Source organism: Vanessa atalanta, chromosome 21, assembly GCF_905147765.1.
Source record: "Vanessa atalanta chromosome 21, ilVanAtal1.2, whole genome shotgun sequence".
Taxonomy (NCBI): Eukaryota; Metazoa; Arthropoda; class Insecta; order Lepidoptera; family Nymphalidae; genus Vanessa; species Vanessa atalanta.
This window is the reverse complement of record NC_061891.1, coordinates 10,367,194-10,381,259: the sequence shown is the minus strand read 5'-3', so window position 1 is coordinate 10,381,259 and position 14,066 is coordinate 10,367,194. Positions and strand designations below refer to the sequence as shown.

The window sequence follows — 14,066 nt, the reverse complement described above, 5'->3', positions numbered from 1 at the left end:
ATTTTGTATAGGAAATTTAATATATTCAAAATTAAACAAGTTTTTTATTTATTTATTTATTCAGTACTTCCAACAAATGTAACAATGTACCTATATAATATACGTGAAAAAGTTCTAATTCTAAGCTTCTAATTATTATGCAATATTACGAATAAAAAAAAAGTTCGCTACAACTATACCGAGAATTACACTTAAAATAAAAAAAAAAAAAGTAAAAATTTAAAAGAAAATTAATTTTAAGTACCTTTTTTAAAGTATACTTAGTAGTTAAAAATATACATTATTATTAATTTGTATAATTAATAATAATGTATATAATAATAATTAATAATAATAATAATGTATTAACAATAATATATTTTCTTAATTGTTTGTATCTATTAAATAGGTTTTGTATTACAATACCACTTGCCATGTTGTACAATGCTAGAATAACAAGACAGACTTCGCACCATCTTTTTACGTCATAGCTCCTTAAAATTATTTTTTAAAGTAATATTGACGTCAAGATATTTGGTTATATAATAAAAATGCTGCTGGAACTGATATACTTACTGTGCATCGGGGATATTAATAATGTTTGCATAGTAACATGAAATTGAAATATTTGTTTTCATTATTTATTATCCGATCATCAACAATTAATCTACAAAACGTAATACTGTTTTGTACAATGAGAAGCCCTAATCGATCCAATTATTTGTTTCGCTCCGAGGTCGAAATTCGTCCATAATCATTAGACAAAATTTAACGAAACGTAGCAGGAATATGTAAAACTTAATTTGCATGATTTGTTTTTTTTTTTGTAGGAATAAACAGCAATGTTTGTTATCTTTGCCTTTCTACAAATAATGATAGCTCAACATAAAGATATAAACGCTTTATTATTAAGCATAGCATAAATTGTATGGTTTTCTTCATCGGAATCACTTAAAACTATTTTAAATACAACTCTAAGTGAATTTTAATGGATTCGTGACCGTGAATATCAATGAAAAAAAATGGTTATATTTCCTTATTATAGGTGCCCCATTTGTATAAAATCAAATATTTTATTGAATAATGTCAAACTTTAAGAGCTTATTTATTTTACTACGATGAATTTATGTTTATCAACCATTTAGAAAAAATAGAGTTCTTAAAAAAATAATACTGCATACTCAAAACTTAATCGTAGCGATATAAAACTGTCAATATGGATTATATAAATCTTTTATTGAACGTCTCTTTAAAAATCTTAAAAGTAAATTAAAATACCCTTAATAATTTTTAAAATCCTATCGAATTGTATGTTTACAGTGCCATCTAGTGCACGCTATCTGAACTAGTAGACCTCGAAAATTTCGCTAAGCTTTTATAATTAAGTTTAATCATTTAACGCTAGATGGCGCTGTTGTTTAAATAAAAAAGCGTTATACCAATCTTAAGTAAATTGGTTAAATAATAAAATAAAAATTTAATGGAATTTTCTCTTAGAAAGGAACAGAATTCATTTTCAAATTCGAAATGAGACCAGTTCTTATATATGTCTACAACTAACAAAAAAACACTAAATGAGTTGACACACGACTAAAAAATATAACTGTAGCTATTAACATACTTCAAATATACATTAATTAGTTCCTACAGTTTTAAAGTTCTTTACAAATCTAATTATAATATTACGTCATTCATATACAATATTCCAAGGTTTTGCAACATTACAGAAGAGCTTAGCTTTAAAATTTTGATGACATATTTAATTTTAACGCATTATCTATAGCGATTATTATGCAATTAAATAAAATACACATTTATCCAAATCGTTTATTCAAGCAAATGAACATATGAACAAACTATAACATTAAATTTATCTACTTATTTTATTTACACTTCATACCTCGCTTACCTTATATTACTCTAGTACATACAACTATCTTATCCTACATGTGAAATGCAGAATAAAGTTTCATTAAGTTTTAAAACCACCATATTCACCTGACAAACTTGGTTTGGAATGAAAATGAATTCTGCATTTATTTATGTCAAGTATAATTAATTCGAAGAATAAATTGATATTAAACTGCTTGTTGAAAATCACCTACACTCCTCACACCTCAGGCACTGCAAAATTATAACTTATAAACTTTATAATATAATTATAGGCATCCCAAACGACTATGGCGACATCAAAACTAGTGAGAATAATTTCTAGCCGGTAAAACTATAATAATCAGTTGCTAACAACAACCTCTTCAAGGTTTTAACTATACAGAGAATTAGAGTAATTTTAATGTTATAGTTTATTTCCATACATCCTTAATAACTCGCCGATTCTCGTGCTAACTTTGTAGTTCGCCATAGTCTTCTACATGTCAACTTCGAATAATCGCCTAAGGCATCAACTAGGCACGTATTAAGATCAGTGGCGCGATAGAAAAATAGCCTCGAGACTGCGGGTCTCAGTGATTACGATCATTAACAGATACACCACAGATCCAATACTGACAATAAGACACCACATAAACAACAACAATGGCTTGTCATAAAAAAAACTTAAATAGTGCATGATATATAATATATTGTGATTTAATTAAATCTAACACTTCACTAATGGCTTACATGGAATGGTACACTTGGTGAACCATTCCATGTGAGATTGCTCAGCCATTACACCAAGTATTGTAGAATATATTACTTTTATATTCAATACACAGTTCACCACCTGTCCTGACCTCAGTTTCATGCAACTGACAACGAAACTGACATGAAAGTGAGGGAACAGAGAACTTAAACTGATCTGATGCGAGGAAGACTGTAGATTGCAAATAAGCCGTTTAGCAAACGAGTGAAACCAACTTTCTCGGCACTTTTCACAGTTCAAGTCCATCATGGCAGTATTTGGTCATGATTGTGGGTAATGAATTATATTATATTCTCCTTATTTATATCATTACATACAAAAATATTCTAATTTAGAAATAAATCTATAAACACAATAAAATAATAAACCTCAAATTGAATATCTTTTAAAATTTAATTATTTTAAGATTTAAAAAGTGATACTCTAAATTTCTTTGTCGCGTTCTATGCCCAGTGGCAAATATTGCTCAGCAGGCACTTTCGCATAATTTTGTAAGAAACTAGGTCACATGTAAAAAAAATACTCATTTGTGAGCGAGTATGAAACAAACAGTTCAGCTATATTGTAACAAGACAGTACAGTAGAGTACAGTAGCAGATCATTGCGAGTTAAGGATTCCTACTGCAAACAGACAACTTTCATAATAATATTACAAGAGTAAATAAAATATTCTTTTAGTAAAAACTCTAAGAGGAAAACTCTACACAGACCCATTAACATACAAAACTCATATGATTTAAAATATTCTATTCATCATATATTATATAGTTCGTTCGACTCACTATAGTGTTCCTCATGTAAATGTACAACCTTTTGATACCTCGCAGATATAATCACATTCACCGTAAGGCTCGATCACGCACGCGACGCACTCTCGGGCTGACACTCAACTCGACTGTTCAGTGCGGGGCGCGGCGCGGACCTCACTGGGGCTGTCCGCCTTGTGTAGCCTGACTCGCCGACTTGGTGATCACGATCGCTTGCTTGCCGCCTACGCCCGTCTTGCCCAGCTGCAGCATGTTAGATGGCAGCGTTATGATCTTATTGCCGCCGACGGTGTTAGCGGATACTAGCTTTACGATGGTAGCACCGGGAGCTAGACCCTGAGCCTGGGCCGCGCTGGTTGGCGCTGTCGGCCTATTTTGCACCATGGTCATCTTAGGGACCGTCGCCACTGTCATACCTGTAGGTGTCTTCACAAGAGTCACGTATTGAGGCGTTGAACTTGCCTGGCCACCACCAGGAGTCTTCTTAATGATAAATGGTATGCCTGCATTTCCTCCTGCTTGTCGGAGAACCGTGGCTCCGGTGGCTCCGGTTCCACCGGCTGTCGTCGCAGTCGTAACCTGGTCACTCGACTTGGCGGTCACGATTTTGTATAAGGGTGTCTTGACTTGTTGTCCTGTGAGCGCACCGCTAGCAATCTGTATCGCGCCACCGGTGCTTCCTATAACAGGTAAGTTACCCGCCCCAAGCTTAACTGGAACTCCTGCTGCCACCTTTGTCTGTACTCCTGCCTGTATCGGAACGCCACCAGCAGTCTTTACTAGCACATTGCTTGTCGCAATTTTAACATTGCCAGCGCCAAGTTTCAATGGAACATTTGTTCCTACTTTTTGCACGCTATTTGTTGTTATCTTTCCTTGGATATTCGCTGCACCAATCTTGAGCGGTACTGCATTCCCGGCTAGTTTAACAGGCACATTTCCACTGCTTAATTTGACTGGCACTCCGGCACTCGAGCCTGTCTTGACTTGCACATACCGAGGCGTGCCTCCCGCTCCCGTAGCTGTACCGAGAACGATCTGAGCGTTAGACTGGGGAGTAGAAACTCGGACGCTACTCGGAGTGCCTACGCCACTTACGATTCTTGTCACCCCTTGTGGCGTGACGGCAGCCACTTTTATCTGTTGGGATGAGCCTGCGGCTGGAGATTTGACGACTGTTTTGCCTTGGTATGTTTGTTTTAAAGTTGGCGTATTTGGTGATATTTTAACTGCAGCCTGGGCAGGCATTTTAATAGATCCTGATACAACCTTTTGCGGTGTTGAGACGATGGGAGTAGCGATCGGCGATGCAACTGCAGCGACAGGCCGCACCGGTAAATCTGTAGGAGTAGGAGGCAGGCCAGCGCTTACGGGGGATGCTAATCCAAAGGCTTTGGCTGCATCTGGTTGTCCAGAGACAGGCGATGCTGGTGGTGGTGCTGCCACTGGCTCTGCAGCAGTGGGGAATCTTGCAGGGGTAACTTTGCCACATTTCTGAACTTGTAGTAGGTAAGTTGTGACAGTGTTCATCGCAGGCCAACACAGTTCAAGTGAAGTAGTGCCAGCTCTTACAAGTGCAACACGCCCAGCTTGTGGAGGCACACCAACCTCCAGATACCAGAGATCTTTGCAACAAATTTGATTGTTCCATGTTTTTCTGTAACCATCCCTTCCCGACCAAATGTAAAGTCTCGTTTGAATTGCAACTGCACTATGTCCTGCCCGAGCCCTGGGAACACATTCTTCAAATTTATCAAGTGCTATATTATCCCAAGTCATGGTTTCTAGATTTAGAGAGGCTAGTGTGTTAGTACACTTCCATTCCTTTTCGTGTGTGGCAAGTTTGGATTCATCTGGTACAAGCGGAACCCAGCCTCCGTATACATACATATGGTGTCCAATAACTGTTGCTGTGTGTAGAGAACGTGGAGAGGGAGGTGGACCACCTAAATCTGGTCGTGACCAAGACATGCTGTCCACATCGAGCACCCACAGATCTCCGAGACGTGAACCGCTCATGCCTCCATAGATTATTAGGGATGATTTTCCAGTGTTTCTGTCTGTATATGCGACGCCACTATGGGATTCGCGTGGAGGAGGCGATTGGCCATATGTGAGGGGTATATCCCATACTGTCATAGATGAATTGGGATACAATTCTAGAGTGTACAAGTCGTTGAGATATCTCGGTATATTGTTCTTAGGGTCATCACTTTCATTAGCCAATCCACCAAAGAGATAGACCTTACTATTGAGAAGCGTAAAGCTATGTCCAAGTCGAGGACATGGTGGTATGCCGTGCTTAGGTGGTAAGGGCTTCAGACGTTTCCATTCCCACCGAGAAGCTTGCAGTTCATACAAATCGTTAGAATACTTGCCGTACTCCACCATGCCGCCAAAAACTAGTAGACGTGTGCCGTCGACCACGAATCCATAGGCGGCACATCCTGGAGGCACCTCCCCTTTCGTAACAGGAACAAACCATTGATTTGTTGTAGTATTGAAGACGTGAAGCTCGTGAACTATCCCTTCATTTCCGCCGCCGAAAACTATCATCAAATCTTTTATGGCCACTGCACGATGGCCATGGCGAGGTCGTGGTTGAGGGCCGCTTGGATTGTAAACTTTTTGCCACTTAAGTACAGCGTTTTCCTTCATTTTTACTATACATTTGTTACTAAAAGCTTTTCACCGTATGTATCGCTCGGGATGCGTATCTATAGCATAGACAATGAGAAACGTCGTAAATAAGCTTTGAAGAAAATATTCAGGTTAGTTGCAGCTGCGTAACTCTATCTTATTCGACTTTCTCTTTCGCACTTATGTAACTTGCCTATGAGTATAAAAAAATCACCATATGCAGCTTACAGTGTATAACAAAAATGGCGTTAGCAACAGCAATGGCAACTTAACAAAAGGAGAAAGAACGGCGTCGGACGTCAAGAGTTGTCTATGTGTGTTATACAGTATAAAAATAATAAGATAAGCAGAAATAGCTCTAAAATTAAATATAAATTATATTTAGTACAATATAAAAGTCTTGTCTTTATAAAAACTACTGCCTAAATGTGCATGGTTAAATCAATTTTATAAAATCTATGCCATGAATATGAAATGTAAGACAAATATTTACGAAAAAACAAAATTAAAAATGTCTTGATCCAAGGAACTGATAGAATAAAATTAAAATAAACGAAACTCAATCATTTGCTTCTTTTTAAAAGCCGTATTAATATATTTTTTTAAATATATATCTTTATGGTACTGCCAATTTCAATTATATATCTATAGCCAATGATTCTAACTTTCGCTTTCTAAATGTTGGCCAAACTGATATAAAAGCGCGGCCACGGATATTAAATACTTCTAAAAACTGTATTTACAACAAACTATTTTAAGAATAATCATTAGTTGAGAGATTTTTTAGTTCTATAATGAAATTTATTGAAATAGTAAATATTTAACTGAGTTTTAGTTAATTATGTTTACCTGTTAACCTCTACGTCATTGTTTATTTATATTTCTACAGACTGAAAATTGAAGTTGAATACTTACTACTTGCTTTTGTCAAATGAGCCTATTAAATTATATTAGACAGAATCTATTAAAACCAATTAGAAAAACACTTTTATTTTAAATACAGCTACTATATGACAGTATTTTTTTTTTATACGATCAATAATATTTTTATCAATACAAATTTAACACTATTGAATACCTTGGTAAAAATGTGAAATCGTTTTATTCGGAGTGTGTCAAAAATATATGTAATATTATTTTATTCTAGTATAAAATATGAAATTCTTCACTCTTTGCCGCAGTGATCTAACTTTGGGCTGTGTACTGTGTAGTAGCTCTATCTAATAAAATAATTATTTATTGAATGTCCAACTGGTACATTGCCAATTTTTGATTTGTCAAGGGTCTAAAAGCCATTTTAGGAATTAAATTACCTATAGTTAAGATAAATTATGTTTATCCATTTAAAATATTATATTGGAATTTTAATGACGATTTTACATTTTTGTTAATGCCTAAAGCTTAGTCATTAATCAGCGCACAGTTAGTCACCAAAAACACAATGTTTGAGGCATTCAAGTAGATTTTTTAAATATATTTTATAAATAGTGTTACCAAATGAAATTTTCTCGAGAAATGTTTAATTCGGTGTTAGTTATTATAGTGAAAATTATATTATGTAAACTCATGCGACAGAATTCGAAGGACCTTCTTCTAGTCAGCTTGTATATCGACGGTCTTTGAGACCTTGACTAGGGAGAGAGAGAGAGAGAGAGAGAGAGAGAGAGAGAGAGAGAGAGAGAGAGAGAGAGAGATTGTCTGTCAGTGTTCTTTCATCGACTTACTACATAAATACTATTTTGGTTTATGATTATGAAAAATAATTACCGAATAAAAATCCACATCACAAGTATGCCTTACCTGTACCTCTCAAATGACGCCAACAAAGGTTTATATAAATATATGTATTATATATAATACATATATTTTTTTATATTTATCATTTTCCCATCCCTTGCTACCTGGCAGCCAAAGAGTATATAAAGTACAGCAGCAGCTAGAGTGACCCTGGCCAGAGTTAACCACGACAGACTGGAAGGATTTTTTTTTTTAATTTGAATTAAAAATTAATGCATAAAGCTGGTAGACGTCATATTGCTCGAGTAAAAATGAATAAATGCGAAAGTGAAAACAGTTATTTAATGAATAGTTGAATATTCATTAATATTTTACTGTGATTCGTGGAATTCGTTGATTTAATATCAAAGTTTAAAATATACATTATCAAAGTAGGCTCTTGTGAGTACTTCAAATATTGTACAATAATCTGTGCGTTCGTTCATTCTCTTTCATTATCTGTTCTAGAGTATAAGTATAAGTTATCTATGATCTGTTCTGCGACTAATTCTCCGTCAAATTATTTGTATAAAATATTTTTTTTTGAATTTTTTATTTTGAAATAATTAAATTACTTATAGCCAGTATAAAATATATTATTAGCTTATTCTTAATCCGTGAAAATTTGTTTATTATCGTGATCATTGGTTTATACAGTAATTATGTGGAACAATCAGCACATAAGTAGGTACCAAAATAATAATAAATGTACTTGTTAATAATAATATATATTCGAAAACCATGAATATTTAATGACAGTACAATTATGATAAAAATCTGTTTAAAGGTGTTACCGTATTTAAGACAATGCCACGGAAGCATTTACATTAAATAAAAACATATATTGTGTATACATTATAACTGTTAAAGAGTTATGAGTGTGGAGTCATACAGTTTTTATTGTCAATTCCACCTAGAGATATTCAACTAATTTAAAAATATGTTTTAGATGCTGTTAACAAACACATTGTGTAATACGATTGCACTAGTGACATATAAGTATCAAGATCACAATAATTTATTGAGATATTCAATGTATTTGTAGTAGTTATTATAATGGTTCATTAAATTTTGATAAACAGAAGTGTATTTTTATTCATTAATTCAAAATTTAAATTTAATATTAAATTGACGATTACAATTTTGTCAAATTCAAATTCTTTATCAACATTAAAGAATTATGCGTTTTTATTGATTGTAAAAAATATCTAGCACCAGTTCAGAAAGAAGCCTTACTTACATTCTGTTTTCTTATTATTATATTTCAACAATAGAGGAGTTTATAAAATGTTTTTTTATTACAATTTATATTGAAATATTAGTATTTAAGTATTTACATTTTTTAATAGATTAATATTCCTCGAGTTTAATATAATGTAATAAACTCATTTATTTTTACAATATTTAGCTATTTTGTTGAATAATTTTGCTGTAAGTATTAGTCATTTCAGTTATCTATGTAAAGATGCAGGAGAGCTTCATGTGAACTTATATTAGTTAGCATGGATGTTCATCCATACCCGTTTGGGTAATTAATAAAACAAACGGACTAAGCTTTTATAAAAACAAGTATTATAATTTGCCAGTAACAGTATTTACTTTTATCTGGTATGGCTTTATGCAAGCCCGTCTAGGTAGGTACCGCTCGTGGTAGAGATGACATCTTTACATACACAAGTAGAGAGATCCAGTAATTTACATCACATAATATACTTGCTTAGTACTTTTTTTGGCTGTTTAGTTTTTACTGACCACAAATTAAATGAATTATCTCTACTTTTATGCATGTGTTTATTAGTGCATTAGGGGTGTCGACAATGGGATCAAATTTTAGAGTGATTCATATGATGAGCATGTTTTTTTATTAAATTTGAGTTATAAAAATCAATAAAATTCAAATATTATATATACCTAATATATAGTTGGCCTTTCCAATTTGAACGTTTCAGTATATATGTATTATGTATGGTTGCATGTGTTGTTTGCAACTGTTTAGTGAGAGTATAGGGTGTCATATACATTAAAATAATAATAAAAAACAACCTCGTAAAGATAAATTTGCATCTTTTTGACATATATTTTTATTTATTTTTCTACGATATTTTATAATTTATAATAAATATTTGCGAACTACTTTGGACGATCATTTCTATTTCCTTGTGAAATGATTTTAAATAATAAGTCAATGAACAAACATAATAAAAATGCTAACGGGCATATGGAGTACTTATTGATAGGGGTTCCATCTGTCTGTGAGTAAAGTAAGCTTATGAATGCTACACTGCTGGTTCCACTCTTTCCCTTGGGAGGATTAGACTTAAATAGACCTCACTACAGCACGCTACTAGATACGGGACGGTGGATTAGCATGTAGCAGATTATAATCCACTCGCAGATTTCATCGCGATAAACTCCTTTCGACAGTAGTCCGATGTTTTCTCAATAAAACGCCGCTTGGGGTCCTATATCCGCATAGCTAGCTACTGCTTAAAGTACAACTACTACTTCGATTTAATTTTGATTCCTTTCCAGTAACTACAGGTAATTTAATAAGAATAAATGATTCAAAATGAAATAGGTACGTATACGTACGTACGTAATATTAAGGATATTACTATAAAATGGTTTTGTTAGCCATATTTTTAAATTATTTTTGGTTAGTATTAACAAATTTAACGTTTCAATCTAATAATAAAAAAAAAACAATGAAATGTATTTATATACAACACAAAGTTATGTGTTCCGCATAACAGTTTATTTAGCCCTTGAAACTTGAAAATCCGACGGTACCCAGTCAATTAAGACGTCACCACTTGCGACCGTGGCCCTATTTTAGTATATAATATACATCTTCATCTAGTCATATACTATTGCAGCGGGTCTATGTTGCCAATTAAAAACTTTACAATGCCCAGGAGTGGAGTTTAAACTAATTTATGAAGTAATGAGAATTGAGACCTTGTTGGAAAGGACCTCGTTACGTAGCGCAACTATTCTCGGCTCAAAAGTTGAGTAACAAAATAGTTTTGATTTGCTTACCTACCTACTGATTTCCTAAATTTCATTATTTATTAAGGTATAATGAGGCATGTTTTAGATTCAACGAGTATATATGTATCTAGTTTTAATTGGAATTCATTTGCATTTACTAGTACCAAAGGTATAGGATTAGAAATGACTGAATATCTATATAATTTCAAAAATCTTGATATATTTAAACGAAATACATTTATAAAATGACAGGCACATTCATATTTTACAGACACATACACATATTTTGTATGTTTATCTCATGTACATATATGTGTATTGTGGTTATTAGTTAACAAAAGTCGTACATTGTCAAAAAACAAAAAAATAAATGGTGGTTGGTAGGGCTTAAGCCCGTGATAATTGGCTAAGGTTTTAATATTACCTAGTTAGGGCATATATATATATTATAATTTGAATAAAAATTGACGTACGTAACAAATATAGATAAACCACTCTAAATAAACTTGTCTAAAGTAGTGCTGGGAGTTTTTTTCAGAAACAGTTTTAAGAACTAGTTACTTTAAAAAGAACGAACGAACTGTTTCTGGATTTAAAACGAACGAGACGACACTCGGCACCGGCGGCCGTCGTTTTGGTACTGCTTCGCGAACCGGTTCCTTTCACGTGTAACTGACTAAGCACTCTATTTTGATAACCGTAAGGACTATTATTGTATGAATATTAAACCAGTTATAAAGAACTACTTTGGATTTGAAGTAACGAATATGCTACAATGAATCTTATTTCTATAGAAATACAATACAAATTTGGTTGTAGAAGAAAAGACTAAATCGAAAAACCTGTTTCTTGGTACCGCTGCGCGAACCGGTTCCGATCACGCGTAACTGACTAAGCACTTTATTTTGATTGCCGTAAGGACTATTATTGTATGAATATTAAACCAGTTATAAAGAACTACTTTGGATTTGAATCTTATTCCAACAGAAATACAAATTCAAATTTGGTTGTAGAAGAATTAAAAAATTACGAAACAAAAAAAAAAGTTTTCGTAGGCTCCTTATACGCTTATTATTTTTTTATTACAGATTTAGTATTAACTGCTTATAATCGGGTAATCCTCAGCCGTAATAGTTGAAATTACAAATAATTTAAAAATATTTCTTAACTTTCTGTTTTTTAAATGCAAATAAGTGCGTGACGTAGAATTAATCCAAATAAATTATAAAGTCGAAGTCTATTTTCAAAATTATATAATATGACTCCAGTGTTGAATATACATTATTTCAGTAAAGTATCGTAAATCGAACCTATGAAAACAAACCGGTTTTTTTTATAACCAGTTCGAAGAACTGTTTTGTAAATGTAAAAAACCGGTTCGTTTCGTTTTACGTAAAATCTGAAATGACCCAGCACTAGTCTAAAGTGACATTAATCAGCTTTTCTATCTGTGCCCATGATTACTATGATATATCCATAACAGAGTAGGTATTCCAGATCCAGAATCCCGATACTATGTACTCAAGTACTCACACCATTAGTGACAATCAATCACTTTATAAAGTAGATGGCAGATGCTCTGACTAGAATAAGGGTGTACTCTAACGACAAATAATTGTTCTATTTTGTATTCTTCGTAGTGATTTTTTTTTGTTTCCCTGGAGTGTATCTAATATGAATATTATTGTTAATAATAATAATTTAAGCGTTTCTAGAACTCAAAATCAGTTTATAAGATATAAGCTTTTATACAAAAGTAACAATGTATTATGTTTTTATTAAATTATTATTTTCATTTTAATTATATTAGTTTCTTCTATTAACGGTATTTATATTTACATATTTTTTATATTAAAATATTTTGTTAAATGTGACATCTATATTGGCCCATAAGAGATTTTTAGTAACACGACATGGTAATTTTGCTACTGCTTGTCTCCGTAGTTACGTGTTGAGATCATAGATGTCGCTAGTATTCAGATTAAGTAGCTTTTTATGTTGATACAATTAAAATTATAATAAAGTATAAATTTGTATTTGAAATACATATAACATATAATTTATAATAAACAAAAAGATAAAACGCAATTAGTTAAAATAAAGTGACGGTCTGTAAATGAGAAGGTCATGTGGTGAAAATCTGACATATGCAAGTTTCCCTACTTATACACTAGCGACCCGCCTCGGCTTCGCACGGGTGTAATGGCGATACTAAATATACAACAGCTGTACTGCAGTACCGCAGCCTTCTCCTGTAATGTACTGCCTCGCTGGCTGACGAGCATTTACCTGTATTGTAATAATCTATAAGATTCGATCTCGAGCATATTCGGCTGCAGCCCAGTCCGCTTTTATAATCTCGGACAAATTGTTCTACTCCAGATTGTGCCCTGTAATGATCAATTCTTCTCTCACAAATATAATGCTCGAATGTAAACAGATACCTATATAATAAATTATTTTAAAATGAAAAAAAAAGTCAGTGTGGGCCACGTCTTCCAAGAAGACGACAAGCTCGAAGTCCAGCGAAGATCTGCTTCAGTAGAAATATAAAATAACGCCAAAATTTATAAAATTAAAATGTAAAAAAAGGCAAGGGCAACTGTGAGCCCGTGGACTTTGTAAATTAAATAAAAATAATTTAAAAAAAAAAAAAACTGATGCCTTAGTAGTAATATGAATTTATTAATTTTCTTGTCTCTATGTAGAAAATGTTTGCATATAAGAAATGTCAAAAACATTTAAATGTACGTAAGCGAAAAATCCAAAAAAAAAAATTCATGCTTTAGCATATAGAGATGAGAATATCTTTCTAGAATTTCGCACATCTTATCTCTCGCGTCTGAATAAGGTCATCTTTATTAATTAAATTACTTCGTTGGAATGTAAGAAAGCACTCTATTTAATTAAAGAGTACTTTTTAGTGATTTTATTTTAAGGGATTCACTGAGGAATTAATTAATGTAAAGTTTCGAAATACAAACGTTTAAGGTAAATATTATAATGTTTTATTAAATATTTAATGCAAAGACAGACCGCGTAGACATAGGCAATGTGTAAAATACTGACTACTAGTCCGTGGCTTCGCCTGTGTTTTAGGGGGGAGGAGGCAGGTTTTAGGTATACGACTGTTTTGAAAAATTTCATTATCATCGGTTCAGTAATTAAAACGTGAAATCGTAAAATATAGCAATATTTGAATTCAACCATCGCATATTATTGAACTAGTGGTATTAGTTTTTCCAACGCTCTACCACCAGTACGACTAC

General features: G+C 33.0%; 1 protein-coding gene across 2 annotated transcripts; it reads right to left on the bottom strand.

The window, feature by feature from the left end:
- Positions 1-1,792: 1,792 nt before the first annotated feature.
- LOC125072245 (host cell factor 1) lies at positions 1,793-6,175 on the bottom strand. 2 transcript variants are annotated; one of them, XM_047682777.1, is made up of 2 exons: positions 5,451-6,175; positions 1,793-5,051 (listed from the first exon to the last, which is right to left on the bottom strand). In XM_047682777.1, exons 1-2 carry the CDS (start codon positions 6,046-6,048, stop codon positions 3,547-3,549), a joined length of 2,103 nt encoding a protein of 700 aa, XP_047538733.1. In that variant the 5' UTR covers positions 6,049-6,175; the 3' UTR covers positions 1,793-3,546. The 2 variants fall into 2 exon arrangements, with proteins under 2 accessions (XP_047538733.1, XP_047538732.1); XM_047682776.1 differs by having other exon boundaries at positions 1,793-6,172.
- Between the last annotated feature and the right edge of the window lie 7,891 nt (positions 6,176-14,066).

What these genes read in the sequence shown, in the direction of transcription:
- LOC125072245 (XM_047682776.1), bottom strand. Translation starts at nt 6,048, where the DNA reads ATGAAGGAAAACGCTGTACTTAAGTGGCAAAAAGTTTACAATCCAAGC.